At 43.8% G+C, this 26186-nt stretch overlaps 8 protein-coding genes across 10 annotated transcripts; 5 read left to right on the top strand and 3 right to left on the bottom strand.

Moving 5' to 3' along the window:
- Window positions 1–170: 170 nt before the first annotated feature.
- On the bottom strand, window positions 171–774 carry LOC108143424 (ATPase inhibitor A, mitochondrial). Its single transcript, XM_017267828.2, has 3 exons — window positions 630–774; window positions 424–562; window positions 171–363 (listed from the first exon to the last, which is right to left on the bottom strand). The coding sequence occupies exons 1-3, from the start codon at window positions 677–679 to the stop codon at window positions 295–297; spliced, it is 258 nt and encodes an 85-aa protein (XP_017123317.1). The 5' UTR covers window positions 680–774; the 3' UTR covers window positions 171–294.
- Window positions 775–882: 108 nt separating this feature from the next.
- Window positions 883–1861, bottom strand: LOC108143423. The gene is made up of 3 exons (XM_017267827.2): window positions 1682–1861; window positions 1337–1622; window positions 883–1277 (listed from the first exon to the last, which is right to left on the bottom strand). The coding sequence occupies exons 1-3, from the start codon at window positions 1759–1761 to the stop codon at window positions 1167–1169; spliced, it is 477 nt and encodes a 158-aa protein (XP_017123316.1). The 5' UTR covers window positions 1762–1861; the 3' UTR covers window positions 883–1166.
- A 1121-nt stretch (window positions 1862–2982) lies between these two features.
- LOC108143421 lies at window positions 2983–8231 on the top strand. Its single transcript, XM_017267825.2, is given in 3 exon segments — window positions 2983–3256; window positions 3258–6128; window positions 6226–8231. Coding segments are annotated over 3 exon segments (4218 nt in total). The 5' UTR covers window positions 2983–3172; the 3' UTR covers window positions 7489–8231.
- A 653-nt stretch (window positions 8232–8884) lies between these two features.
- Window positions 8885–12605, top strand: LOC108143535 (esterase B1). 2 transcript variants are annotated; one of them, XM_017268032.2, is made up of 5 exons: window positions 8885–9039; window positions 9091–9216; window positions 9278–9510; window positions 9572–10703; window positions 12420–12605. In XM_017268032.2, exons 1-5 carry the CDS (start codon window positions 8986–8988, stop codon window positions 12567–12569), a joined length of 1695 nt encoding a protein of 564 aa, XP_017123521.1. In that variant the 5' UTR covers window positions 8885–8985; the 3' UTR covers window positions 12570–12605. The 2 variants fall into 2 exon arrangements, with proteins under 2 accessions (XP_017123521.1, XP_017123520.1); XM_017268031.2 differs by lacking the exon at window positions 12420–12605 and having other exon boundaries at window positions 8886–9039; window positions 9572–10889.
- LOC108143536 (C-type lectin 37Da-like) lies at window positions 11180–11850 on the bottom strand. Its single transcript, XM_041707339.1, has 2 exons — window positions 11720–11850; window positions 11180–11659 (listed from the first exon to the last, which is right to left on the bottom strand). Exons 1-2 carry the CDS (start codon window positions 11805–11807, stop codon window positions 11202–11204), a joined length of 546 nt encoding a protein of 181 aa, XP_041563273.1. The 5' UTR covers window positions 11808–11850; the 3' UTR covers window positions 11180–11201.
- A 1468-nt stretch (window positions 12606–14073) lies between the features above and the next one.
- Window positions 14074–16255, top strand: LOC108143593. Its single transcript, XM_017268113.2, has 3 exons — window positions 14074–14321; window positions 14384–15168; window positions 15237–16255. The coding sequence occupies exons 1-3, from the start codon at window positions 14246–14248 to the stop codon at window positions 15387–15389; spliced, it is 1014 nt and encodes a 337-aa protein (XP_017123602.1). The 5' UTR covers window positions 14074–14245; the 3' UTR covers window positions 15390–16255.
- A 1880-nt stretch (window positions 16256–18135) lies between these two features.
- On the top strand, window positions 18136–23025 carry LOC108143597. The gene is made up of 3 exons (XM_017268120.2): window positions 18136–18433; window positions 21234–21416; window positions 22386–23025. The coding sequence occupies exons 1-3, from the start codon at window positions 18391–18393 to the stop codon at window positions 22796–22798; spliced, it is 639 nt and encodes a 212-aa protein (XP_017123609.1). The 5' UTR covers window positions 18136–18390; the 3' UTR covers window positions 22799–23025.
- Window positions 23026–24546: 1521 nt separating this feature from the next.
- Window positions 24547–25961, top strand: LOC108143609 (U-scoloptoxin(19)-Tl1a). 2 transcript variants are annotated; one of them, XM_017268134.1, is made up of 3 exons: window positions 24547–24819; window positions 24880–25029; window positions 25113–25214. In XM_017268134.1, exons 1-3 carry the CDS (start codon window positions 24708–24710, stop codon window positions 25142–25144), a joined length of 294 nt encoding a protein of 97 aa, XP_017123623.1. In that variant the 5' UTR covers window positions 24547–24707; the 3' UTR covers window positions 25145–25214. The 2 variants fall into 2 exon arrangements, with proteins under 2 accessions (XP_017123623.1, XP_017123622.1); XM_017268133.2 differs by lacking the exon at window positions 25113–25214 and adding an exon at window positions 25287–25961 and having other exon boundaries at window positions 24550–24819.
- The last annotated feature ends 225 nt before the right edge of the window (window positions 25962–26186 follow it).

Raw genomic sequence — 26186 nt, 5'->3', positions numbered from 1 at the left:
AATTTAATAACTAGGTTTTGTTTTTTCGAGTTTTTATCTCAACCAAATATTTGGTTCATTTTTAAGAAGTATATGTTTGTTTCCCATCGATTTATGATTTTACCTTAAAACACAAAATGCTATACTTACAGCTGTTTAAAAACTTTTTTTAATTTAAAGGTTATGTTATATTTAACCCACTTAATGCATAAAGTATATTTGTAGTAACGTTTTCAGTAAATACATTTCAGACAACATAATTATGTGATAATTTATATCATAAATATTATAATATTTTAAAACTCATTATGTTATTCACTTCTTGGGTGCCTCAGGAGCCTTGGGTTCCGTCTTGGTCTTCAGATTCTTCAGCTGCTCCTTTTGCTACGGAAGAAGTGCAATAAAGATCTGGAACTTTATAAGAACCTTATATGTAAAACCCACCTGCTTGTAGAAGAACTCCTCCTCGCGGGCAGCCTCCATTTTGCCAAAAGAACCTCCAGCCTCGCGGATGGATCCACCACCACCACCTCCCTTCCCTGCCCCACTTCCAAGTTCACCGACCTGTGACATTTTCAAGTGTCTGCAATGCAGTGTTGAAAATAGTTCTAGAATTCTTATGCAATTTTGCTCCAGTTTGTGAAACTTACCGAATTTGCTTCGGATACAAACGCTGACTGAGACGGCGCACTGTAAACATGTTTGTCTTTTATAGAACCGATTTATATAGTATAGTTAAGCTATATATAAGGGGTGATTTGTCGCACTGATTTCGCCGACTTGTGAAAACAAACTGCTGAGAATCCGACAAGAGCGTAGCTAAAAATACTCAGTGGGGTCGCAATGATTTAGAAATAGAATAATACAAAAGATGTTATTATCTGTTGTAAAATAAAAAATAACTTAATGAAGCCCTTATACATATATTTAAATTGCATTTTATACAAACTACATTACAAATAAAATGCCAATTTCATTTCTACGCCCCTGAAATCACGACTGCCAACTGGCGGCAAAATTAACAAACTATGTTCATTTAAATTTTGTTAATTTAATTTTTGGAAAAGTATTTTTAATACTGTGTTAACTTGAAACTAACAATTTTATTGTGCAGTTTGCCATTTGGAAAAAGATCCCCCCGATACGCCTCTAAAGTAACGAATTAAGTAATTAACAGAAAAAAATAACTATTTAGTGTCTTGCTGATCTGATTTCAGTTCCAATATGATGGCAGTGTTATCTCCGACTTCTGGGTTTTCTTGGGCACGATCGTGTAATACTTTAATGTCATCTGCGGTCTGGGAAATAAATATATAATTTATAAGAATTTTTGTAACAAAATCAAGATATTCCTCACCTCATTTAGGAAAAAAGCTTCCTCGAGAACATTCTTGTGCTTGGTCATGAACGATGAGTTGCCCAGTGAGGTGTGATCCAGGCTCTTCTGAAACTCATCCCAATTGGGAATGTAGTCCACGAGGTCCTTCTTGTCCCGCATCTTGCCAATGAGTTCCTGGGTACGCGATATGAAATACTCCTCCTCCTTTAGACCGCCTTGCAGCTTGCCCAGCCCACCGCCCCAAAGAAAAACATTTGGGGATTTCTTCTCCTCAGAATAAAGTTTCTTGGGGATCAAACCGAGCCTTGGTGGATGTCAGCTTGGGAATTACAAGGACGTAGAAGGTTGGAAGATGCTACTCACGTTTGCGAAAGACCCAGGCTCAGTCTACGATGCATTAACCCTGCACAAATCATTTTTGTACACGAAAGTAAGGAATACATACTATAAGGTTATGGATTTTTAAAAAGGAGTAGAGAAAATTGTATGAAATTAAAGCTTGAGACTACTAGACTAATCTGCCTCAGAAAGACCTCACAGCGGTTGCTCTCAATAATACTTCGTTTTTTACGTTGATTTCTTAGTCCTGACTGTTTTGATTACTATAATTATACAAAATGTTTTTTGATTTATTTTTACGAAGCTTTCTATAAACTATAAGCACTTTCCATCCGCATGTTTAGAATAACAATATTATTTTTTAAATTGTATTGTTTTTAGAATTATTAAACATAAAGAAGTACTTTCTACAAAGAGCTAACGTTTTTTTTGTATTATACTAGCTAAAATTGAAGTGTATATTGTTAGCATGGTAAGAATAGACACGTTTTTTAACTGTCGTCCCAGCGACGACATTGACCCTTACAAAATTCCTTAGAGCGGTACGCTAAACAAAAGACAATCGAGGTCAAAAAAGTTATACAGCTTACTTTCAAGTTCATTGTTAGACTTATATTTTAAGATTGTTGGTTGGGATAATTAAAACTTTAATTATTTAATTTTCCTGGGGCAAAAGTGAATCTTAACAATATTAGTTTTTAGTTGCAGTCATTATTTTGAGTGCCAAGATTATAAATTACTTAAAAGGCAGTACACAATAATCAATTCTCTTAAGATATAAATTAAAAATAACAATTTTGATAATTAAAAATGATTTGATGAGGGTAATTAATTGTCAAATCAATAAGAAAATCTATTTGTCGGCTGGAATTAGAAAGAACATTTTTCATTTAAGATCGAGAGCGGGCTTTTAAATTTGCAAAACATCTCTTTATAAATGTTGAAGATATAATTTAAAATAAAATCTCTGCAAATCACTGTACTCACTGTTTTTAGCAAGGACACTACATTAAACGTCCAAGTTTTCCACCTTAACTTATTTGGTTCTTCAGAAATTTAAACGCGAACAACGCGGTCACACTGAAAAAACATCGTTAACTGTCAAGTTCAAATCGTTTGCTGAACTCATTCGGTAGTATGGAATCATTTTACATTTTTGTACGTATTTCCGTGAACAATATTAAGATAAGCTATTTGTTGAAGAAGGTTTTAACTTAAAATTTGTTTTTTGTTTTTAAATTGAATGAAACTATAAAGTTATCGATTACTATCGAAACCGAAAACCATGATTGTGTTTCGCAAGCACAAATATTCGATATGTCGATACTATCGCAAGTGAGACCCGCTCTAAAGAAAATGTTGTGAAAAGAAAACGCTGCTTTCCCATGATTTGTGGAATTTTCCGAAGTGCTAACTGTGCGGGCGAGATAATGCCGATCGAGTGAGGCCAAGACACTAAACGGGCGGAGCGACTGCGCCGCGATCGCCCCGCGTTGGCAATTGTGTGTGTGTATCATGGACAAGCTACGAAACAACAACAAGGAGAATGCACCCATTGAGTACCCCCCCTACCCACAGACCCCCGCCCCCCGCGAACGACTCCTCCTCCTCCCCCTACACCCCCTACACCCCGTACACCCCACTGGAAGCTGGCGAGGATGCGGAGAGCAACAAGAGCACGCCCTACTACACGCCCCTCGAGTTCCTGCAGACATCCTTCGAGTTCCCCTCGCCCACAGCGGAGGGCGGGGTTCCGGGCATTCCCGAGTCGTCGGCAGAGCAGGAGGATCAGGAGGAGGAGGAGGCCTTCACCCCACGGCAGTTCACCATTGCCAGTCCCCACCAAGCGGCCCATGTCCACCATCCACCCAGCTCGCAGTCTCCCACTTTAAGCCGCAAGTTCAAGAGGTTCTCGCTGTACGACCGCCGATCCTGCCCGCCGCACATCAACAGCTCCGCTGGCGAGGAGCGGGGCGGTGGGCGTGGCACCGACAAGGAGAACACCATCCCCAAGGGCGGCTCCGACGAGGCCGGTCGTGACGTGGAGAACAGCATGTACTTGTCGCGGAGCGAGCACAACTCACCCACCATCCTGTTCAGGGATGAATCCTCCACGACACCGGGTCTGGAGGCCAGTCGCCTTAGCTACTCCCCGAAACTGCTATCCTCCATCAACAACCTGAACGTGTCCGGCTCGCCACTGAACATCATCAACTCGGCTGGCTACAAGAATGGCAACTTTTTTCGCTTCCCGGAAATCGATCATGTCGTGCAGGTGGCGCCCATGGATACGGCCAGTTTGGAGGAGGCTCCTCGACGGGATCGCAGCCCCGCGCTGGCCGAACCGCCAGAGCAGCAGCAGCAGCAGCAGAAGTCGGAGGGTCGAAAGAACCGCAAGAACAAGAACAATCTCACCATTCGCATCACGGACGTGCCCATCAAGAGCTCGGGCCAGGCCTCGCCGTTGCCCAAGCCAAAGACGCCGACCATCAAGAGCACCAAGGAGAAGGCCCGTTCGCTGGACTCGGCGGCCAATGAGTCGGAACTGTCGATTGTGGTGCACAACATAACCGAATCTCACGGCAGCTGCGACGACATGGAGTCGGGCCAGGCGAAACCATCGGCGAGTGTCATCCACCATCACCATCTCCAGCAGCCCGCTTCCGGAATCCACTCGACCTCGCTCTCCCGTCTGGACAGCCACCTGAGTCTGGCCAGCCAGCGGCGCACTCCGCGCCGCAAGTCCCCTGGGATCAACACCACTGACTGGCTGATGTACCACCGCAAGCAGAACCCATATCAGGTGCCGCCGCCGCACTGCAGCACCACGGCCCAAAGCTCCCTGGACTCGGACGCCAGTCTGACCCCCAGTTTGGGCGACAGCGAGCTGAAGTCCGCCTGCAGCGTGGACGGCGGCTCCAAGTTCGGAATGGGCGCCAGTTTGGCGCCGAGGAGCGCCCACAAGCACAATCAGCTGCTGCATTCGTCCAGCACGAACCTGAAGACGCTGCCCGAGTGCATCACCCTGATGGAGTTTTCGCCCTCGGGCGGCGGTTCCAAGGAATCGCCTTTCAAGCAAAAGTCCATGGACCTGCCGATGCCAGCGCTGCAGGCCAAGGCCACAGTGTCCACATCTTCGATGAATCTCCTCCAGCGGCGGGGATCCATTCACAGTTTAACGCTCAACCTGCACAACTCGTGCGGCAATCTGATGAACAGCGGCCTCAGCCTGTCCAACTACAGCCTGGGCTCCATACTCAACTCCAAGTCCAGCTGCAATTTGGACGCAGGCAATGCCAACCAGGTCAGGTCGGAGCAGCAGCACCAGCAGCAGACGCATCTGCTGGCCGGCAGCCAGGGCAGTCGACAGGGGCTGTTCAGGAGGCGGGGATCGAACCACAGCATCACCCTGAAGACGGGTCACACCACCACCTCGTGCGGCGACCTGAACTCCATGCACCAGCTGCAGCAGCAGGCAATGCTGAGCGCCGAAAAGTACAGTCGCCTTAACATGCGCACCAATTCCACGGGCTCGGGTTCGGGATCGGGATCCAATGTGCCCACTCCGAAGCGAGGATTGCTCGAGCGTCGCGGCTCCAATCAGAGCCTCACCCTCAACATGGGCGGCATGTTGGTGGTGGGTGGAGCGAGTACCGAAATCCAGGTCCAGGACTTGGGGCAGCCGAAAGTCACGGTCTGCAGCTGTGCCGCCGCCAACCAAGCTCCGCATCAGCGCAAGTTCTTCAGCACCGAGAACCTGAACAGCAGCAAGGCCAACAACCAGAAGTTCTTCGGCCAGGTGTGCTTTGGGTCCGCCTCGGACCTGCAGCCCAATCCGCAAGTGGAGTCGGCCAGCGCGGATCAGGGCATTGGGGCCACGTGCACCTGCGCTGGCACCGTGCGCAACATAATGACGCGACCTCTGTCGCCGCAGACGACCAGCGAGGAGTTCAAGATCTACCTGGCCAGCATACAGATGCTTCAGAGTGCCTCCAATCCGCTCAATCAGTTCGATTTGATTCGGCTGAACCATGTGTTTGATCACAGCTACCAGAGCAACAGGAACCTCATCGACCAGCCCCCAGTGCTGGGCTCCAATGCACGGGACTTGGACACGCCCACTGATCTAGTTCCACCGAGCTCGGAGGACAGTGAGTTGCTCGCCTGCTACCAGGCGGTGGTTAAGAGGATCGTGCAATCGATACCGGATCTGGAGGAAGCCGAGCAGAAACGCATCTTTCGCGATCTGCACAAGGAGTTCTGGGACCTGCCGCTCAACCACCAGGAGAAGCCCATGGTCTTTGGCTCGCAGACGAAGAATCGCTACAAGACGATCCTGCCGAACGAGCACTCCCGCGTGCTGCTCGAAACCGAGTCCAGCGAGCTGATCAATCTGCAGGAGGAGGTGAAGCGCACCTGCTCGGTGACCGCCAGCGAGGACATGCCCTACATCAATGCCAATTACATCAAGGTTAGAAAATGCAAACCGATAGCGAAGAGATAGATCTTTCGAAAGTAAATCCATGCTTATAAAATTCGATATAATTCATGTAAAACTTCTATTCCAGGGACCCGACTACGTGTCCAAGTGCTATGTGGCCACGCAGGGACCGCTGCCGAATACCATCTTTGAGTTCTGGCTGATGATCTACCAGAATACGCAGCGCTACATACGACGCTGCGTGGATGGCGGGAGCAGCAGCAGTCCGCACATGGACCGGGCGCAGATCCTGCAGCAGTACTTCCAAAAGATCGTCATGCTCACCAACTTCACGGAGGCGAATCGCCAGAAGTGCGCCGTCTATTTCCCCATCGATCTGAACGAGATCTTTGCGGTGGCCGCCAAGTGCGAGGTGTTTCAGCTGAGCGAGGCGGCCCGGGAGTACTTTGATCGGCATTTGACGCCCACCTTTGTGCCGGACACTGTGGGGGCTACCGCTTCCGCTTCCTCGGAGGTGATCGACTATGAGCTGAGTGGCCGGCACATCGGCGTGGAGTCGGTGAAGGTGACGCTGGAGGGCGATCTGCTGGAGGCTCTGCCCGCCCAGGGAAGCTTCTTCCTGGTCAAGAACGTGGGCATTGTGCGACGGAACGGTTACTCGGTAAGAAAGCTGGTGGTGCTCTACTGCATCCGTGTGCCGCAGAGTGCTAGCTACCACCTGCAGAAGATCTGCTGCTACCACTACTGGTATCCGGATTGGCCGGATCACCATTCGCCGCGGGACATCAACACGCTGCTGGACACCTGCCTGCATGTCCTTAACCTTGGGAAGTGCGAGTCGGAGTTCGACAACTACGATGAGAGTAAGAGCGAGCGGAATGCCCACCTGGCGGCTCAGCGGCTGGAGATCTATCAGCAGGACATTTTCAATGCCGTCCAGCCGCTTCCCGTGATCCACTGCTCGGCTGGAATCGGGCGCACCGGTTGCTTCACGGCCATCCTGAATGCAGTGCGTCAGTTGCGCCAATCGTTGGCCTACTCGCTGACAGGAATGCTCACCAAATCGCTGACCAGCAGTGCGGTGGAGGAGTCCCAGTGTCCCACGGACAGCGACAGCAGCTTCACCTGCAACACCATCCGGCACATCAGGCATATTTTGGATCACCAGGAGGCTGAGGCGGAGGTGGAGGCAGAGGTGGATGCGGTTGAAACGCCCCCATCCTTCGACCGCCTGCCCAAGATGCCGGACATTTTCGTGGACGTGCTGGGCATCGTGTGCAATCTCCGCCTGCAGCGGGGCGGAATGGTCCAGAACTCGGAGCAGTACGAGCTAATCCATCGCGCTATTTGCCTCTATCTGAAACGCACATTGGCTTTGAGGCGATTTTAAGGAGATCAACCACTTTTTGACGACGAAAGGAAGGAGATGAAGAACAAAACACCAATTTACTATTTGTAATCACAGTTTTTGTGACCATTATTTTAATGAACGCAACCACAACGGACAAGCAACAAGTGAAACAAGAAACCATGGCTAAAAGAGTCTCGAAGAAGTTAAATAAGATGGCATTCTCCGTAGGGGATTGACGAGATGATGCTCTCGATGTTTGCTAAATATTACTATTACTACATATTCTATATATATATATAAATGTTTATTAAGTGTTGGATGTATGTGTGTTAAATGTGTACATAAGTGTAAATGTTTCCGACTTTTGGTGTGAACTATGCTTAAACTAAAGTTAATTAACAATTATTATACCCTACCCTACCTTACCTTACCAAAACAATACCTTACCATAAAGAAGCGCAACTTTACAGAGCTCGCGACGTTCGGCCACGTCCCTCGATGAGTTGGCCATCCTGTTTGGGGGTGGAGAAAGCTCAAACCTTTTTCAAGTCGGGCCCCTTCCAAGGGTCCTTCTGACTAAAACACCAATTTCCCCAATCCCAAACTGCCAGCTCGATCGCCGGGCGCTGGCCAAATTACGGACAAGAGTTCATTGAAAACACAAGAGAAAAACTCGAAAAGAAAATTGAAAACCCATAAATGAACTTGTATTAACGTTTATGCAATGGAACTAGTCAAATAAAACTTAGAAACATTTTAAATGTAACTTTAAATGTGTAAAATCGACAGTGTTTTTATCATGGAATGGTGGATTTAAGAACAAGTTAATTCGTTGCTTCGGTACTTTTCTTATAAAGCCAATGACTTCTACTAATGGAATAATGAATAATGCACTGCATTTTCATGAACTAAATTTTCCAATTAACGTCTATAATTTTTCCTTTTATTTTAAATTGGATATTAAAAATGTTTGGAAAATTTGTAATGTACTTAAACATTAAAATTCATTCTAAGTTTAGTAAAAATACATTTTTTATTACTGCTACATTTTAGTTTAAAATAGTTACAAAAAAATTAAATTGAATTGAGGTAGAAAAGAAAACTTGCTATTATCTCAAAAAGTACTTTAAATCTTAAGAAAATTATTTTTTTTATGTTTATGTTTTTTATGTTTGCAAAATACATTTTTTATTACTGCTATATTTTAGTTTAAAATAAAGAAAAGAAAAAGTAAAGAAAACTTGCTATTATCTCAAAAAGTACTTTAAATCATCAGAAAATATTTTTTTTATGTCTATGTTTTTACAAAATATTTAAACGGACTATTTGAGTTTGTAATTTAAAAAAATTATTTATACTGTTTACAGTAAAAGTAAGTGACTTAGTCCAGACAACCCACCGCACCATCGAAGGGTTAAGCACAGTCAGCTGTTTTTCACGAGCAAAGTTCAGCGGTTTCAGGTTTTGTGATTGCCGAATAATTGCCTGCGATTAGATTGTTTATGAAATCTCAACGGGCGGATAACTAACTTCGCCATGCTTCGCTCTGGCGGCAGATTCATTTTTACCAGGCTCTGCAGCAGCATGAAGGTGAGTTAATTCTAATCCTCAGTATATTTATTTAAACTGCCAACTTTCCAGGTGAAAGTGCCCGTGAAACAAGGCGTTGTGGTGGGCCAAAAAAAGAAGTTGGCGAATGGATTGGAGTTCAACAGTTTCCTGGGTGTTCCCTATGCGGAACCTCCTGTGGGAGAGCTGCGTTTCCGGGTGAGTTAAGCCGGAACATTAGGGATTGCCTTGTAATCCATTGCCTAAACTCGAAATCCAGAGCCCCCGGCCACTGCAACGATTTGTGGAGCAGGAACTGGACTGCAGCAAGGAGCGGAATGTGTCCCACCAGCGAGATCCCTTCACCCTGGAGGTGGCTGGCTCCGAGAACTGCCTCTTCCTCAATGTCTATGCACCCAACGGAGCCAGAACGAGGAACTCTCTTTCTCCGCTGCCCGTCATGGTCTGGATTCATGGAGGAGGCTTCTTCTTCGGCAATGGCAACAGTGACTTGTGGGTTTCTTTGACTTCCATTTGAAAATGAAATCTAATATAACAATATAATCCCTTTTAGCCACTTTCCCGCCAAGCTCATGGAGCAGGATGTCATTGTGGTCACATTAAACTACCGACTGGGAGCCCTGGGATTCCTGAGCTTACCCGAGGAGGGCATCCATGGGAACATGGGGCTCAAGGACCAGCGTCTGGCCCTCCAGTGGGTGCAGGAGAACATAGCCAGCTTCAATGGCGATCCCAACAATGTGACCTTGTTCGGTGAGAGTGCGGGCGCTGCTTCAGTGCATCTGCACACTTATGCCCGCCATGCCAACCGACTGTTCCACAAGGCCATTATGCAGAGTGGAACGGGCAACATGGAGTGGGTGTTCCAGAACGAGGCGGCTGTCAAGACCCGCCACCTGGCCAAGCTACTGGGTGGCGGTGATTTTGGCAGCGACACCAAAGCACTCCTGGCCTTCCTGCAGTCGGAGAAGGTCACCCCCACTGGCATTTTGGCCAACACCATGAAAGTCCTCACATCCGATGAGCGGCGACGCCACTTGCCATTCGCCTTCAAGCCAGTGGTGGAGGATAGCAGCAGTCCGGACAGCTTCATTGACCAGAACGTCTTGGAGCTGATGTGCAAAAAGGACTCTCTCGCAGGAATGCCTGTGATGATGGGCTACAACTCGGCCGAGGGACTGGCCATGGTAGTAAAGGCCAAGCAGAAACTGGAGGCCTACGAGGATGATCTAGCCAGAATGGTTCCCCGCAATCTGGTGCTGGATCCGCAGTCTCCGGTGGCCCAGGAAGCTGCTTCCGACATACGAGCCTTCTACTTCAACGGCCAGCCGCTGACCAGGGAGAATCTGGACAACCTAGTGGATCTGTTCACCGATTACCACTTCAGCATGGACCTACAGCACGCGGCGGAGATCCACGCCAGCTGCCAGACGCAATCGCCGCTGTACTTCTATCGCTTGGACTACGTGGGCGGTCGGAATATGTACAAGAAAATCTTCCAGAACGAGGATTTGCGTGGAGTGGCCCATGCGGATGACATTTGCTATATTTTCCAAATGGCGGGAGACGACGCCGAGATGAGGGAGGATGACCTGCTGGTTACGGAACGAATTTGTAAGATGTGGGCGAGTTTCGCTCGCGATGGCAAGCCATCGGAAAGTTGGACTCCGATCCAGAAACCCCAGGCTGACAAACCCTTCCAACTGGACTGCCTACTCATCGACCGGGAGCTGAAGATGTGCGCCAATCCGGATGGCGAAAGGATGGACTTTTGGCGGAGCATGTACAGGAGATACAGGAGCAAGTTCTACGAAGCTTTGAGAGCTAAACTTTAAATCATAACTTTAATAAAGTACCCTCATTAATTTAAATGTGTGGATGTGTTAATTTTTATACAAAATAATTTGTAATTGTAAGCAAACATTTAAATTTAAAGTTGAAAAATAGATTACCTTAATTTGTTGTTTCTAAAATGCTCATTGATCAATTCAAACGATTTTATGTTGTTACTTAATCCTTTATTTTAGCAAATTGAGTTTTAAAAAGAAATCCATATTAGCTTTTACATTTTTTTATTCCACCAAACAAAATTAAAAAAAACAGACAAAAAACTAATAGATTCCGAAAAGGGTTTTCTTAAACAACTTAAAATAAAATAAACTTTTATTTTAAAAATGTGTTTATTACCATACAACGACAGAGGCTGTCTTTGGATAATCTTTTTCACAAATGTAGTTAACCAAATTATCACATGCTCTGTCGTTCAATACTAAGTAACTGGTTGCAGTGCGCCGGTAGCCCATCTCATCACAATACTCATTTCCGTTTAGAAAATTTGGCTCCCCTGGATACCAAATATTCGCCGTTATTGGGTCGCCTATTGAGAACCAATAATGCTTTCCCTTATTGGCCAAACTCGTACCATCGGTCCAGTATTGGTTTTCTATTTTTTTTTTAAAGATATACCGGTTGACCAAGTCCCACTCGTGAACCGTCTCAAATGCTACTAGATGGGCGTTCTTTCGATGACAAGACTGGGCGGCATCAAACCAATTCTTTTTCACCTTAGTATCAAAAAAATAATAACCATCACCGATCCTTACGAATGGGCTTGTTGAAAAATTCAGGTATTTAGGTATTCCTAAAGAATAGTTTCAAGAATAAGGAACGTTATTTTATCATTGTTTTAAATATGGGTTACCAATATCAATAGTCGATCGCACCCGTAAAGCTGCATCGAGAAAAGGCAGGCCTAATGCTGCCGTCAGCACCAAGTATATAATGAACATTTTGCAATTTGTGAATAGAACGCAAATGAATTGAGCTGTTTTATGCCAAATACCTTTATTTTAAGTCGAGTTTTCCCAGCAGCGAAAATTGCCATTACGAATTGGATTACGAATGCGTTTTCATTACCATTACTCGTGTAGTGAATAGGTATATAGTGTTTGTAGAGAAGTATATACATATGTGGTTCCATATTTGTTTTATTTTTTGTAATACATTTTTTATTTTTAAATAAATAATATTTTTTCAGAAGCTTAAAATAAAGGTAAGGCTATGAAGTTTGAGAGCGAGTGTATATATTAACTTAATAAAACTTCCATACATTGCAAATAACGGTCCTTCTTAGCTTCGTTTAAAAATATTTTTTGGTTGTGGTTTGAGTCTCAGCTAAAATATTTTTTCTTTGTTTTGAGGTATTTTTTCACGTGGTATTTTCCAGTGATTCATCAACGGTCACGCTAAACTCAATTTAGCAGTAAACAAATTCAAATTTAATTCTAAAACAAATGCAAATGCTGGGATTCTAGCTAATCCCACGGTGCTGGAGTCCGAGGACACCTCTGGAGCGATCGTCACGCAGACGTGGAACCTGACACTGACTCCAGATACCCCAGGCTGACAAACCCTTCCAGCTGGACTGCCTACTCATCGACCGGGAGCTGAAGATGTGCGCCAATCCGGATGGCGAAAGGATGGACTTTTGGCGGAGCATGTACAGGAGATACAGGAGCAAGTGCTACGAAGCTTTGAGAGCTAAACTTTAAATCATAACTTTAATAAAGTACCCTCATTAATTTAAATGTGTGGATGTGTTAATTTTTATACAAAATAATTTGTAATTGTAAGCAAACATTTAAATTTAAAGTTGAAAAATAGATTACCTTAATTTGTTGTTTCTAAAATGCTCATTGATCAATTCAAACGATTTTATGTTGTTACTTAATCCTTTATTTTAGCAAATTGAGTTTTAAAAAGAAATCCATATTAGCTTTTACATTTTTTGTAATCCACCAAACAAACTTTAAAAAATCACACTTCTAGAAAATGAGCAAAATACTAATAAATTCCGAAAAAGTTTTTTCTTAAACAATTTAAAATAAAAGAAACTTTTATTTTAATGATGTGTTTATTACCATACAACGACAGAGGCTGTCTTTGGATAATCTTTTTCACAAATGTAGTTTACCAAATTATCACATGTTCTGTCGTTCAATAATAAGTAAGTGGTTGCAGTGCGCCGGTAGCCCATCTCATCACAATACTCATTTCCGTTTTGAAAATTTGGCTCCCCTGGATACCAAATGTTCGACGTTATTGGGTCGCCTATTGAGAACCAATAATGCTTTCCCTTATTGGCCAAACTCGTACCATCGGTCCAGTATAGTTTTTCTAATTTGTTTTTAAAGATAAACCGGTTGACCAAGTCCCACTCGTGAACCGTCTCAAATGCTACTAGATGGGCGTTCTTTCGATGACAAGACTGGGCGGCATCAAACCAATTCTTTTTCACCTTAGTATCAAAAAAATAATAACCATCACCGATCTTTACGAATGGGCTTGTTGAAAAATTCAAGTATTTAGGTATTCCTAAAGAATAGTTCCAAGAATAAGGAACGTTATTTTATCATTGTTTTAAATATGGGTTACCAATATCAATAGTCGATCGCACCCGTAAAGCTGCATCGAGAAAACGCAGGCCTAATGCTGCCGTCAGCACCATGTATATTATAAACATTTTACAATTTGTGAATAGAACGCAAATGAATTGAGCTGTTTTACGCCCAATACCTTTATTTTAAGCCGAGTTTTCCCAGCAGCGAAAATTGCCATTACGAATTGGATTACGAATGCGTTTTCATTACCATTACTCGTGTAGTGAATGGGTATATAGTGTTCGTTGAGAAGTATGTATGTGGGTCCATATTTGTTTTATTTTTCGTGTTTCCTTATTAATTATAATAAAATAATTTAAAGACATAATAATTTTTCGGAAGCTTAAAAGCAAGGTGAGGCTATGTATGAAGTGCCAAAAAATGTAATTCAATAAATATCCTGCATTCGAAGATATGCCGTCTAAAAGATTGATTTCGTTTAATTTGTGTGTGTACGCAGAGTTTTGAGAGCGAGTGTATATATTAATTTAATAAAATTTCCATACATTGCAAATAACGGTCCTTCCTAGCTTCGTTTAAAAGTATTTTTTGGTTGTGGTTTGAGCCTCAGCTAACATAACTTTTTTGATGTTTTGAGGTATTTTTTTCACGTGGTATTTTCCAGTGGCTCGACAACGGTCACACAAAACTCAATTTAGCAATAAACAAATTCTAATTTAATTCTAAAACAAATGCAAATGCTGGGATTCTAGCTGAACCCAGTCGCGCCGGAACAGCAAGGACACAAGCAGGACGTCGGGACGTGGGGACGCGGGACAAGTGCCAACATGTTGGGAAAGGTCTGCATCGGGACACTCTGGTTACTGGCCATGTTGGTGACCTTTTCCACTGCCTACAAGAATGGTGAGTGTGCCTCTCAATCCCCTCCAGGAAAAGTTAATAGCTCTGTGTCTGGCCCCTCCCAGTTCGCCTCCAGGACAACATGTGCTCGGACAAACTATTTTACACACTGGCCAAGCCATTCCGGGGCGATCCCACGGTGCGGCTGGAGTCCGAGGACACCTCTGGAGCGATCGTCACGCAGATGTGGAACCTGACACTGCCCCACGGCCATGCGGCCAACAGGATCAAGTACGACTGCCAGTTCCGGGTGCTGACCAGCGAGCGGCCCCCGCGCGGCATCTACACCATTATCACGCGCCTAAAGTTCCGGCGCGATCCCGTGTCCAAGGAGTGCATCGACTACATCCAGTTCAGTAGCGGCAACCGATCGCCCAGCGAACGCATCTGCACGGACATCTCCATTGACGGCCCGGCCGGACGACTGATCTTCGACCAGCGCGACCGCGAGGTCAACGTGCACATCTTCGTTGATCGATCGCGCCATATACTCGGCGATCCACTGGAGCTGCGCATGGTGCTCACGGCCCACTCCGAGTGCCAGTTCAACGGGGACTTCCTGTGCGATCCCAACGACCAGTACTCGTGCATCTCGCGGCACTTTGTGCGGGACAACATCACCAACTGCCTGTATCCGTGTCGCGACGAGGGCACCTGCTTCCACGACGCCATCGTGCCCGAGGAAATCGACACGGCCAATGTGGCCATCTCGGCCCTGACGTCGCTCATCTTCACCATGCTGGGCGTGGGCTTCTGTGTGTGGATCTGCTGGAAGTACTGGAACTGCATAACAGTGCAGCAGCGGGCGCATGAGGCCTCCGCTGCTCGCTTCAACCAGCGACGCGCCAGGGTGAGTACAGATTGTCCCCAGGGCTGTCGCTGTCTAGATCCGGAAATGATTGATAACGCTATTTGCAGTCGGATGTGCCCACCATTGAGCTGCCACCAGCGGCACAGTCACACTACGATGATAGCGTCCTGCACGAGCACCAGCATGTCCAGCATCAACAGCAGCCGGCCACGCCCAAGGATCTGCCGCCCAGCTACGAGTCGCTGTTCCCGGAGAGATAAGGATCCGCGGCTGGGGTTGCTCCGCTTTGTGCCAGATCAGCAAGTACTTGGTATCGCACACTTGTTGTATTAGTCCTATTAGGTAATTGAATCTCTATCTGAACAGATCAGCATTCCATGTAAATATGTTAGGACTGATTTTATGTTTTGTGATTAGCGTTAGCGATCAAACGTCACCTTTGTCGATGTGTTCACTTCGAACCAAATACCGAAAAGCAGAAAACCAGAAATCGAGAATACCAGAATACTCCCCCAGAGATTCTCCACTGTTTTACAGATGTATATATTTAAGTTTGATGTTCTTCAACGCTCCGTATCGATTTAGTATTTGTAACTGTTGAAGCCGCCTTTTGGCGATGCAAATTGTTTACTCACTGATGAAATCTCACTGGTATTACCGTACTCTATGAAATTATATCAATTATTTACCTAAGCAACAATTATTTATAAGCAAAAGCCACACAGTACTAGTCTCTGTATTAGCTAGCGTAAATATTCCATGGGCCAGCCAGGACTTGGCCGAGCATTCCACATAGATTGTACCTGTTTCTGTACTGCATAGATGTATGTTATGTATTTGTACGCCTAGAAAACCACGCGCTTGTAGATGTCCTTGTTGTGTGCTGGCCAAAGTTGTCAATTGTTCAATCCAGAGTATAATAGAGTATATGTAGGCACACACACACACACACGCTCACGAGATTATGTATGTACGAACTACAGTATTTACTCGAAACATGTAACTGCAATGTAACTGTAAGATCGTTGAAGTGGTCAGTAGCTCTTAAGCCAATTAATTTATATGTATACACACGCAACTCACTCAAATACGTATATTAACTGATAAATAAACCAACTAAATCCCAGCAGAGCGTAGCGAAAGTGCGGACGGGAATCACCTCACCCTCGCCCTCCGCAGATCATCCTCAGCTCGGGTGTTTGGGCTTTCATCACATGGTGACACAGTTCGTGGTGAATCAGCACGTGCCTTATCCAATAACCAGTTGAACAGGCACCCCGCACTCCCAACTCATCTGCCAAGAAATCGGCGTTTGGTCACGACTAGAGGAAAGGTGTTGCTGCCACTGCGTCATCCATGGGTTAATCGATTTGTGGTCTGCTTACGCTTCCTCGCTACCTGCGTAGATTTTCCTTTGTTACCAATTGGACACTGGCACGTGCTGGGGTCGACTGGTCGTTGACTTGCCGCAATTGACCAAACTGGTTATCGCCATCGTGGCTGCGAGACAATTTGCCGGCCAATCTGTGCCCCCGTTCAATGTCGGCCCACAATTGTCCAATTGCCTTGGAGTCGTAGTACGCGAATCAATTAGCGAATGTTGCGGCCCCCTTGGCAACCGGTAGCTGGTCCACGTTTATACCTCTATATATAACGCCCAGGTGCCAATTATAACACGCACACAAAAGAGCCCCAGACGTTCGTTCGATCGATCTATCCATCAAGTTCAGGGTCGATCGGCAATCGCTCTATCGCTTGTGGTTTGGCCGAAATCAGCACTTGGCCTTAATTCGTGTCAAGCACCCTGATAAGGAGTTTGACCACCGAACCATCCATCATTTTCAGGGAAAGACCGCTCGGGTATCCTGAAAATGACACTCGATCTTCTTCTGACGCTTCGATCTGGTCAAATCGCGAAATTCGCACAGCGAATTAGCGCCTCGGAATGGGGCGTGTAGGTGTGAGTTAACGCCCAAAAATAACCACAAGCCTGGCGACTTCTTTGGGCCACTCTCCAAGTGGATCTGCCTCCACGAAAAAAAATTGTTTTTAAAGCAAACGGTAACTTAAAGACTTCAATAAAAGGTGTGGCTTGTGTTTTATCGAAGACCCACATGATGGCACAGCGGAATACAAAGCAAGTGTTTAAATTCTTTATTTTTCTTATCACTTATCAGTTTTTTTTTGGGCATATTGACATGACTTTATCAATCAATTTAACAGCACATCATTTTACTTTGCATAAACTACGCAGCAAGATATTTTAGATATCAATAAACCTTAACAATTAAAGCATAATATATCTAATATAAAGTTAAAGAATTGGTAACACATTGATTGCCAATTAAAAAAGATTGATCTATAAAATTAGTAGTACTGAAATTCGACTCATTGATGTGTGTCTTTTATTTGTTTATCTATTCCCACAAATTTGCTTTAATTTTATTAATGTGAAAAAAGGTGTTTTTTCCTTTAATAAGTAAGTATATTTTATTTGCGTTTTCTGTTTCTAAATTTATTGGGTAAAGTACAAAATTTTTTAGTGTACTTTTTCCCTTTCAAAAGGAAATAGTTTTTTTTTAATGTTTAGAATTTATGATTCACATTCTTTATATATTCAAGATTCAAATTTTCCCTCTTTGATTTTGGAAGTGGAGAGGATGTGATTCATGGTAACTTGGACTTTTTGTGGGATTAGTTAAAAAACTATGGTGACCACAGGACCAGAACCGAACCCATCTCCAATCATTCATTGGTTTTGCGGTGGCAACAGCGGCACCTCCGCCTCTAAAACGCTTTTGCTTGATGTTTTGGCCAGCAATTAGATACGTTGCTCTAACCAGTCCCGCCAATCGTCGGTATTACTTTCTCGCCGAGCGGAGAGCGCGTGACTCATACGCCAGGGGGGCCCACAGCGACACAAAGACGCTGGCAGAGACCACAACACAACACAGCACAACACAGCACAGCACAACCAGAAAGAGCAGCTCCGGCTAAAAGCTGTGGGCAAACGGAGCGACTCGCTCAGTCTGCGACACACAGTTGAAGCTGAACGATCGATTCGGCGGACAGTCCGCATCCAAGTGAAAGCTCGCCTCCATATCCAATTGCCAATTACCAATTGCCGATTGCCCGGTGCAATTCTCAGTGAAGTGAACGATTTATGGAAATTCATTGATTGCAATTCCGGCCGACAAGTGTGTGAATTAAAAAAACAAACTAACAACAGTGCCAGTTACCTGAAAGCCAGCGAACACCGCCATGGAACAGAGCCGGATCCAGACAATGCTGCCAATTATGATGGGTGAGTCTCAGACAGGCCTTCTCTGGATATATGTATGCACCGATATTGTCTACCTGTGTGTATATCTCAAATGCGGGCAGTAAACAAGTCTCGAACAAGCATATGCTAATTATGTGAACGTGAACTTCAACAAACCCTAGCTGATTGGAGATAATTATACCATGAATAAACATTGTGAGCAGGGAATGTTTGTATCAATGGGTCTATAGAACCGTATTTGGTATAGGATAGGTATTTTTAGAGTATTGACAATAGCATTATCTCAGAAAACTAGTCGTCGCTTAAAGCTAAGTCTGAGCGAAACAGGAAATATCAGTTATTAATTAAAGAATTCTTAACAAAAATAGTTTTGCTATTCGCTGCATTAAGACCTCATAAATTTCAATATTAAATGAACCAATATGATTGATGTGTTCCTGAATCGAGAACTAGTACAATACAAAAGTAATATTAAATATTAGTAGTCACCTATTTCTTTCCGATCTTATTGATTTTGTCAAAAGAGAAGCTTAAATATTCCCATTCATTGAAAGTGATGTTTTAATCCTGAATATCATTAAATTCAAGCCAGTCTTATCAAAGCATTGCAAATCCCAATGATCGTTATAGCCTTAAACAACTGTTTTTGGAACTTCTGGCGTCAAGACCATATCATCTTGGGCCTTCGCCCAGACATCGTAAACCAGTTAACGATGTCTTTACAATCCCGTCATCTGCTAATCCCCCTAGATAAGATCTGTGAGCCGGCGTCATGTGATCGCCTTATAAATATCATCTAAACGAATCAAAATTAAAGCCCTCCTTTCGGTGACATTTCACTAAAGTGGGATGTTGGGTTATTAAGAGGGGTGGACCGGCGATATCTCGATTTGCAATTTTCCCGGCATTTATGGAAACCAGTTAAAATCAAGTCGCTGGCAAGCCCCAAATGACTTATGATGTTATTAAATGGGGCGGAGCCACCCTACTTGGGGATAATGGCAACAAATCACGGAAATTCCCGAAATTCGATTTCTTTAGTAGAGAGTCGGGTTCAAGGCAAATGGAGTTCATTTATCCATAGCTCCGATATGCATACATACATATATATATAAGTATATATAAACCAAGCACATGGCATGTGGGCAAGACAATACCACCCATATCCATGTATATTCAGTTTGCACAGGTGATACCACTAGCTCCACTGGAGTTGCTGACGTTGACTCTAGCACGTTTTGCCATTAGCGGGTAATTAGAATTTAATTGCTAATATTTTGCTGTTGCTGCTTGTTTTTTCACTTCCACATTGCTCGTTTTGTTTGGCATTTCATTGGGTGGTTTGTGCTGGTGTTTTTGCATGCGTGCTTTTTACTGCCACCTTATCTGGATCCACTTGACACTCTATAAACAACCGAACCCACCCGCACAAATTACCCACTCTTAAATGGGTATTTTCGCCCAAGAAACCCACACCCAACATTAGCGTTGGCAGTTATTTTTAGTTACCATACATCAAGTGCTGTAATCTTGTTTTAAGTCCCCGTAGAAGTGGAACAAGGAGGCCTAAGATTACTTGTAATTGTTTGGTTACATTCTCAGATAAATTTAATGATGTTTACAAGTTTTATCATCATGGAAAATATTTGTTTAAGTCTACGCGTAAGATTCCATTATTTTTAATTACCATAATCTGAATATTATCACAAGTTAGTACAAAGATTCCATTCAACTAATTTGTCTCGGGACCGGAATTTCCACATGACTATAGCTTAGATAACTTCTTCTTCTTCCATTGCCATATAAGATAAAGTGATTAAAATAAACACTTAACAAGCTATTCATACAACTTTACTGACTATTACAAATTACACTTTTTGGCTAGACAACAGGGCGTATGCATTATCTCGTAATCAGCTGAGTAATTTTTCCTCTGTACTGGAAAAAAAAAAAGTTATTACGCAAATGACCAGATGTCTCTCATCGAGACTCGTCATAGCCCCAACCTAGGTCAACAATTTTGTGCGACCGAAATTTCATTAGCTTTGTGGTGAAATTGATAGCGGAAACCGGTCCGCAATCAAGTTATCATTGACATGCGTTGTAAAGTTACCTGTCATGTCTAATGATGGTGTGCCGTGTGCCATTTATCCCGCAAATAAATATGAAAGAACGCACCTTCGATGGCGAAATATGGTTGCCGCCAAAGAAGTGTGCAAACACAGTTGCCAACCCATCGAATGCTCTTCAAAATGAGATAGCGGGAACGTAATGTTTTATTGGTCGCAGCTTAACTGGCTTTTATGGTGTTTGTGTTTTGATGGGAGTGTCAAAATATTTTGCAAGCCATAGCTGGAAAGATAATACGTACCTAGCACCTACCCCACTAGTCGCTGCGAATGGAGATGATCTGCAGCCATATCAAGGCTGAAGGTATCCCAAAGTATCCCACCTCAGACACCGGGTCGTCATCGTCAAGTGGCTAAGGTCGTAAACTTAAGCGCCCGATTGAGTGAGCTTATTAAGCGATCCATTTGCGAGGAGAACGCCCCGCTGGCAGTGGCTATATTTAGTTACTCTTATCAGCCGCCAATGAAGATGTTTGTCTTCAGCGCTCCCACCTGTAATTAAATCCATTTGTTCGCACGCCACAGAATGGCGACTGGTGATAAGCTATCAGTGAGCTCACCGCACTGTCTTGATTTCCTGATAATTAAATTTCGCTAATACCCCCTCTGCTGCTCCGTTCCCCTCCGTTGCGATCCGATTCGATTCGATGCGGTTTGGTTTGGTTCGGCGTGGGCATTTCATTCCATTTCAGTAATCATCGCCAGCTCGTGCTGCATACACGGCCAGTCCTATCTCTTCAGTTTGGAGAACGTTCTCAACGAGTCATCCTCCCGCCAGCTGAACTACAACCTAACGTCCGTGAACGGAACCACTGAGGTGGACTTGTTTCCCGATACCATCGCCAACAACAACCGCATAATTGTCTACAAGAACAGTGAGTATCTAAATGAAGAACAAAGTGACTAGCCACCAAAACCAAAGTGTTTAGAAGCATCATATGCTACTTGATACCAAATTTGTAGAGCGTGAAAACACCAATAACAAAATCTAAAACCTTAAGTTTACTCAATCCAAACTGTTTAAATTAGTTGCATGAGTAAGACCTGCGTTTCCGAAAAAAAGACAATTTCCTAGTGTATTATCTTGACAACAATCATTTATTCCTTGTTAAATATAAAAAGAATCATTACCCTATTTCTAGAATCTTATCTGTGCAAGTATTAAATAATAAATTGAAGTGTTTTCATATTGATAATATTTTTTAAATATGGCAATTTTTCATTTGAATTAATTATAAATATAATGTTTACCCTGATAACTTATAAACAAATTTGAATAACAGCAGGTATGATAAAAGTCTATTTTTAGTTTTCTGAGATAGTAAACACATTAAGCCCCCCATTTAAAATATTAAAAATGTCGATGGAATTTGTGTTCTCCGTGCCTAAAGTTCTAAAGGCTTACAGCTGCTATTAAGTGAACTCAGTTTCGTAACCGATTGCGCCCACTGGTAATATCTCAATTTTACCGGACCCTTGAAACCGACAATCAACCAGTTCTGTCTAATTGCGGTGCCGGTGCTCACTGCCGGGGTTAGCCCCTATCAATAGGCCATTTAAGCCATTAGCGTAGTTCGATGACGCGACAGTAATGCGAATCGAGCAGTTTCGTCATAAAGTTTATAACTGGCGCAGACCCACAATTCGTGACTGGAAGCACAACACAACATTAGCGGGCAGTAAACTTTGGTACTGAGATGAAACAGGCATTCTGGGGGTTTCTATAGAAAGTTTGGTTTTACGCTTATTGATTCTAATGAAAACATAAGTTGGGGTTTTGTCTGTGAGCTGGCTGGAATATGCATTTCTATGAATTTAACTAAATTGACATTAAATACTTTCAGCTGTCGTCGGATCGGCCAACGAACTATCCCAGACAGCGATGGATGTGATCACGATTGTGTGGTATGTGGCCACCTTTCTGGCCCTGGCCGCCTTCTTCATGCTAATGGCCTGCTCGGATCGTCGATGCCGGGACATGAGGCGTCGTCCCGCCGGCGCTCAGTCCGCCGAGGGTCTGAGGGCACCGCCCACGCCCTCGCCGTCGTACAGTGAGTTTGCACCGCCCAGCTATGACACGGTGATCAAGATGCAGCATGCGGCCAAGACGAGTGTGTTTGTGATACCCTTCAGCAACAAGGCCGGCGAACTGGGTGCTCCAGCCACGCCTCCTCCGCCCCCAGCGGTCAGTCATTTGCCACCTGCAATCACCTGCAGCGTGATCACCGTCAACGAACTGCAGAAGTCGGCCGACTAGCCGACTAGCCGATTAGCCCGGATTCTAGCCTTACTCTCCGACTCTGTGATATTTGCTGTTTATGGCAATTGGCCAAGTATTAGATGTCGTAAGATCCCCACAAAAAAAGACTGACAATGAAAGATATCTTCGTGTGCATATGCATTCAAATGCCAGTTCAACTGAAACTAGATGAATAAGTACTTAAGTAAAATAAATCAGCACGTTATCGAAGATGATTCACCTAACGAGTTGTTTGCATTTCTTTTCTAGGAACTCGGCTTTTGAATTACTTAGGGGCTCACTGGGGGATATTTCAAGTTCAAGGGAAATGTCTGGCAACTCAGTTGGCAAAAGCTTTAACCCAAGACAAAAACCAATTCCAAAAACCATTCAACAACAGCTTTTTTGGGTGAAAGCTTTGTGGTGAAACTTTTATTTTAAACTGATAAGCGTTGAGTTCAGGGGAATTTTTTCTGTTGTGGGGCTCCCATTCGATGCGTATGGACTCACAAGGTCTGAAACTGAACCCTTTAATCGCTATCAGCTGATCTGGAGGTGAAGTGCATTCTGTGTGTGTACAACACAAAAAAAGGCAAAAAGAGTAAACGTTTGTTTTCTCATTCAAAGATGTGGCATGTTAAGTAAATAAAAAAATAAAGTACTTCCTTTACCCATTGCCATTTAGCTTCTCAGGGTCAGGTAATTAGTTCATTCATTGATCGCTTCTAGTGAATTTCTTTTCCAGACGCAATTGTTTAGATCGTGCGAAGGTAACATCTGGCCCAAAACAGAATTGTTTTTTTTTCTGGGGCACCAGCCAGCACGCCCCGGCGTATGCGTAATATTTCAATTTTTTTGTTTATTTTGCACACAAACATTTCACACAAATTGTTTTCGAAAATTACACAAACAGCGCCGATAAGACATCCCAATGCGGAGAAGGCGGAGAAAGGAAGGCGGGGGGTTTTGTGTGTGCCAAACCAGATCGGATTGCAGTAAAATCACGTTACGCCCCGCTCAATGCGGTTCATTTGATGCAGACCATCGTTCTTGTTGTTCTTATTCTTTTGCTGCCTGCCGATGGTCGCTGATTGGCGCTATTTGCCCGAGTTGAACGCTTGATTGTGGGTCCATTCATTGAGCGATCTTTAATACACCGCAAGGAATTTTCCCCTTGAAATGTAATATTATACTATATGTTACTCTAAAAAATAACCGACTGTTATTAAAGCTTATTGATAGTAAATTTAATTCATACGAATATTAAAAGAAATGAGTCTTATATTTTTCTTTGTTAGTCTATGCTGTCATATTGCTGTTGAAAGTTTTGTAATTCGTAGAAATATTTTATTTCGTATATTTATTGAAAATAACAATAATATTTAAAAGTTTTTTTTAAGAATCTCTACCCATATAGTTGATTGTTCTTACTTCATGTTACGGTAAATAATTTAATGATAAAATGCAAAAAAAATAATAGTTTCTCTATGTGTAGTCGAGAGCGTTGCTGATTGAGGCGGATGGAGCCGATCGGAGTTGGCCAATTTTCTAAACTCTCTCACGGTCTTTAATTGAACCGCACTTCCTCAGCTTCCTCCCGTCTCCGCCCCTCTCTTTCTCCGCTCTGCTCTTCCACATTTCCCATCTCTTTCTCTTTCTCCGCTGCTAGTTGTGCAAAAAACGTTCGCTATTTCTCTCCCTCGCGCTCTGTTGCTCACACTCTCTCTACAAGTGAGTATTATTTTTCGTTGAAAAGACTCTGTAGCGTAATTAGTTGGGATCAGTCCATCGAAAACCGTGCCATCGAGAGGAAGTGGATAACTAGAGTGAAGTGTATTGAAACTAAAGGGGAAACCAAATCGAATCGAGCAGAATCGATTAGAGGCATATCACGTATACGCCTGGTAACACAGCCAAATATTCGAATATGTCGCTGAGAATGGGCTTTTTAAGCTGCCTGCTGGTGGCCAGCACAATCCTAATGCTGCAGGTGCAGGCCGAAATCGAGACAAACGAAGTGGACCAATTTGATGTGTACAGTAAGTGTGCGATCTGGAGGATCGGGGTGCTATGTAGCTAATCCACCCCTTAAATCGTAGTGCTGCAGGGCGTGCGCATATATCCCAATGATCGGCAATGCGTTCTGGTGGGGGGACTGTGTGTCAGGACGGCGGACTGCATCGAGCCCACCTCGAACAAGGGATTGTGTCCCACGAGTGCCGGACAGGGCGTGGAGTGTTGCTATGAACGTGAGTAGATTGCTAGCCATTAGCTTTGTATGCCATTCTGCTTTAAACCCCAAAAAAAAAAAAACGAAACGTAACCCCATCAGTCCGATCCCCACCACCTGCTTTGCATCCCTAAAAATGAAACCTAACCCCAAAACCAATTGGCATTGCTATCCCCCATCCCCGAAAAACGCCACTAACCCAGATAAAACCCCGATCCATTTCTTTGTGTCCCGCCGCCCTCAAAAACGTCAAACGTCATCCCGTTGCCGTTGCAGTGCCGGTTAGACCAGCGCCCTGTGCGGAACACTTGGGACAGTGCATGGACCGATGCCACCAGAGGCTCCTGCGACCCGGCACCGATTGCGAGAATGGCCAAGTCTGCTGTGTCCTGATTTAGTTATACTTAACCACACAACACACATACCCCTGCTGAGAAAAAACATCGTCAAATTGTTCATAATTCATAACGAAATAGCCGACATGTTTGGCAAATCAGAATTACATTTCACATATTAAAAGGGTTTATTTAATTTTGGATATTGCAAGTTTTCCCTTACTGTCAGGGCTTATTATATTGGTATTTAAAATTCCCCTACAAAATAACGGCGACCCTTGAAACATTATAAAACTAATAAAATTCTGATTCACCATAAGCCGTTTATTTGGAAATAAGATTTTAGGGAAAAATTTATATAAATTGAGCGTAATAAAAGTAATTAATACCAGTTTAATATGAAACCGTTTAGAACTAATATGGTTATGGGTTTTCTCAGTATACACACAAAAAAACACACACACACACCGTACATAAACATGTATTTATTAAACTATATGTATATTAATTATATTGTACGAATACTATTGTATGACATCATAAGAACCCCCACATCTCCCGAAAAAGTGAAATATTTGACTGCTTCCAATAAATGCATTGTAAATATTTTCCAAAAGCCTAATCTACTCACTCACACAGTCGCGTATTGGCGGGTTATGTAAGTATAGGTATGCGTCAGCTGACAGCTTCCAGCTTCCAGTCCCATCTCCTTATCGACTGGAAGTAATGTTGTTCCGTCACGTGTCCAAAGTACAGTTGTGTGACCGCAAGAAGAAGAAAAGCTTCAAATCGAGAGGAGGAGAGAGCTTAAATAAAACAATAACAGAATCATTAGCAAATT

Source organism: Drosophila elegans, unplaced genomic scaffold, assembly GCF_018152505.1.
Source record: "Drosophila elegans isolate 14027-0461.03 unplaced genomic scaffold, ASM1815250v1 contig_183, whole genome shotgun sequence".
In the NCBI taxonomy this organism is placed as follows: Eukaryota; Metazoa; Arthropoda; class Insecta; order Diptera; family Drosophilidae; genus Drosophila; species Drosophila elegans.
This window is presented reverse-complemented; position numbering and strand designations above follow the sequence as displayed.

Excerpts from the sequence above, each read along its gene's own strand:
- LOC108143424 (XM_017267828.2), bottom strand. The coding sequence starts at position 679 with ATGTTTACAGTGCGCCGTCTCAGTCAGCGTTTGTATCCGAAGCAAATT. Across the intron at positions 563-629 it reads TTGTATCCGAAGCAAATTCG|ACACTTGAAAATGTCACAGG; the intron begins GTAAGTTTCACA and ends ACTGCATTGCAG. Across the intron at positions 364-423 it reads AGGAGTTCTTCTACAAGCAG|CAAAAGGAGCAGCTGAAGAA; the intron begins GTGGGTTTTACA and ends CTTCTTCCGTAG.
- LOC108143423 (XM_017267827.2), bottom strand. The coding sequence starts at position 1,761 with ATGTATTCCTTACTTTCGTGTACAAAAATGATTTGTGCAGGGTTAATG. Across the intron at positions 1,623-1,681 it reads AGCCTGGGTCTTTCGCAAAC|GCTCGGTTTGATCCCCAAGA; the intron begins GTGAGTAGCATC and ends ACATCCACCAAG. Across the intron at positions 1,278-1,336 it reads AAGCTTTTTTCCTAAATGAG|ACCGCAGATGACATTAAAGT; the intron begins GTGAGGAATATC and ends TTTATTTCCCAG.
- LOC108143535 (XM_017268032.2), top strand. The coding sequence starts at position 8,986 with ATGCTTCGCTCTGGCGGCAGATTCATTTTTACCAGGCTCTGCAGCAGC. Across the intron at positions 9,511-9,571 it reads GGCAATGGCAACAGTGACTT|CCACTTTCCCGCCAAGCTCA; the intron begins GTGGGTTTCTTT and ends AATCCCTTTTAG. Across the intron at positions 10,704-12,419 it reads CTCCGATCCAGAAACCCCAG|GCTGACAAACCCTTCCAGCT; the intron begins GCTGACAAACCC and ends CAGATACCCCAG.
- LOC108143536 (XM_041707339.1), bottom strand. The coding sequence starts at position 11,807 with ATGTTCATTATATACTTGGTGCTGACGGCAGCATTAGGCCTGCCTTTT. Across the intron at positions 11,660-11,719 it reads GCGATCGACTATTGATATTG|GAATACCTAAATACCTGAAT; the intron begins GTAACCCATATT and ends ACTATTCTTTAG.
- LOC108143593 (XM_017268113.2), top strand. The coding sequence starts at position 14,246 with ATGTTGGGAAAGGTCTGCATCGGGACACTCTGGTTACTGGCCATGTTG. Across the intron at positions 14,322-14,383 it reads TTCCACTGCCTACAAGAATG|TTCGCCTCCAGGACAACATG; the intron begins GTGAGTGTGCCT and ends GGCCCCTCCCAG. Across the intron at positions 15,169-15,236 it reads TCAACCAGCGACGCGCCAGG|TCGGATGTGCCCACCATTGA; the intron begins GTGAGTACAGAT and ends CGCTATTTGCAG.
- LOC108143597 (XM_017268120.2), top strand. The coding sequence starts at position 18,391 with ATGGAACAGAGCCGGATCCAGACAATGCTGCCAATTATGATGG. Across the intron at positions 18,434-21,233 it reads AATGCTGCCAATTATGATGG|TAATCATCGCCAGCTCGTGC; the intron begins GTGAGTCTCAGA and ends ATTCCATTTCAG. Across the intron at positions 21,417-22,385 it reads CATAATTGTCTACAAGAACA|CTGTCGTCGGATCGGCCAAC; the intron begins GTGAGTATCTAA and ends AAATACTTTCAG.
- LOC108143609 (XM_017268133.2), top strand. The coding sequence starts at position 24,708 with ATGTCGCTGAGAATGGGCTTTTTAAGCTGCCTGCTGGTGGCCAGCACA. Across the intron at positions 24,820-24,879 it reads GGACCAATTTGATGTGTACA|TGCTGCAGGGCGTGCGCATA; the intron begins GTAAGTGTGCGA and ends CTTAAATCGTAG. Across the intron at positions 25,030-25,286 it reads CGTGGAGTGTTGCTATGAAC|TGCCGGTTAGACCAGCGCCC; the intron begins GTGAGTAGATTG and ends TTGCCGTTGCAG.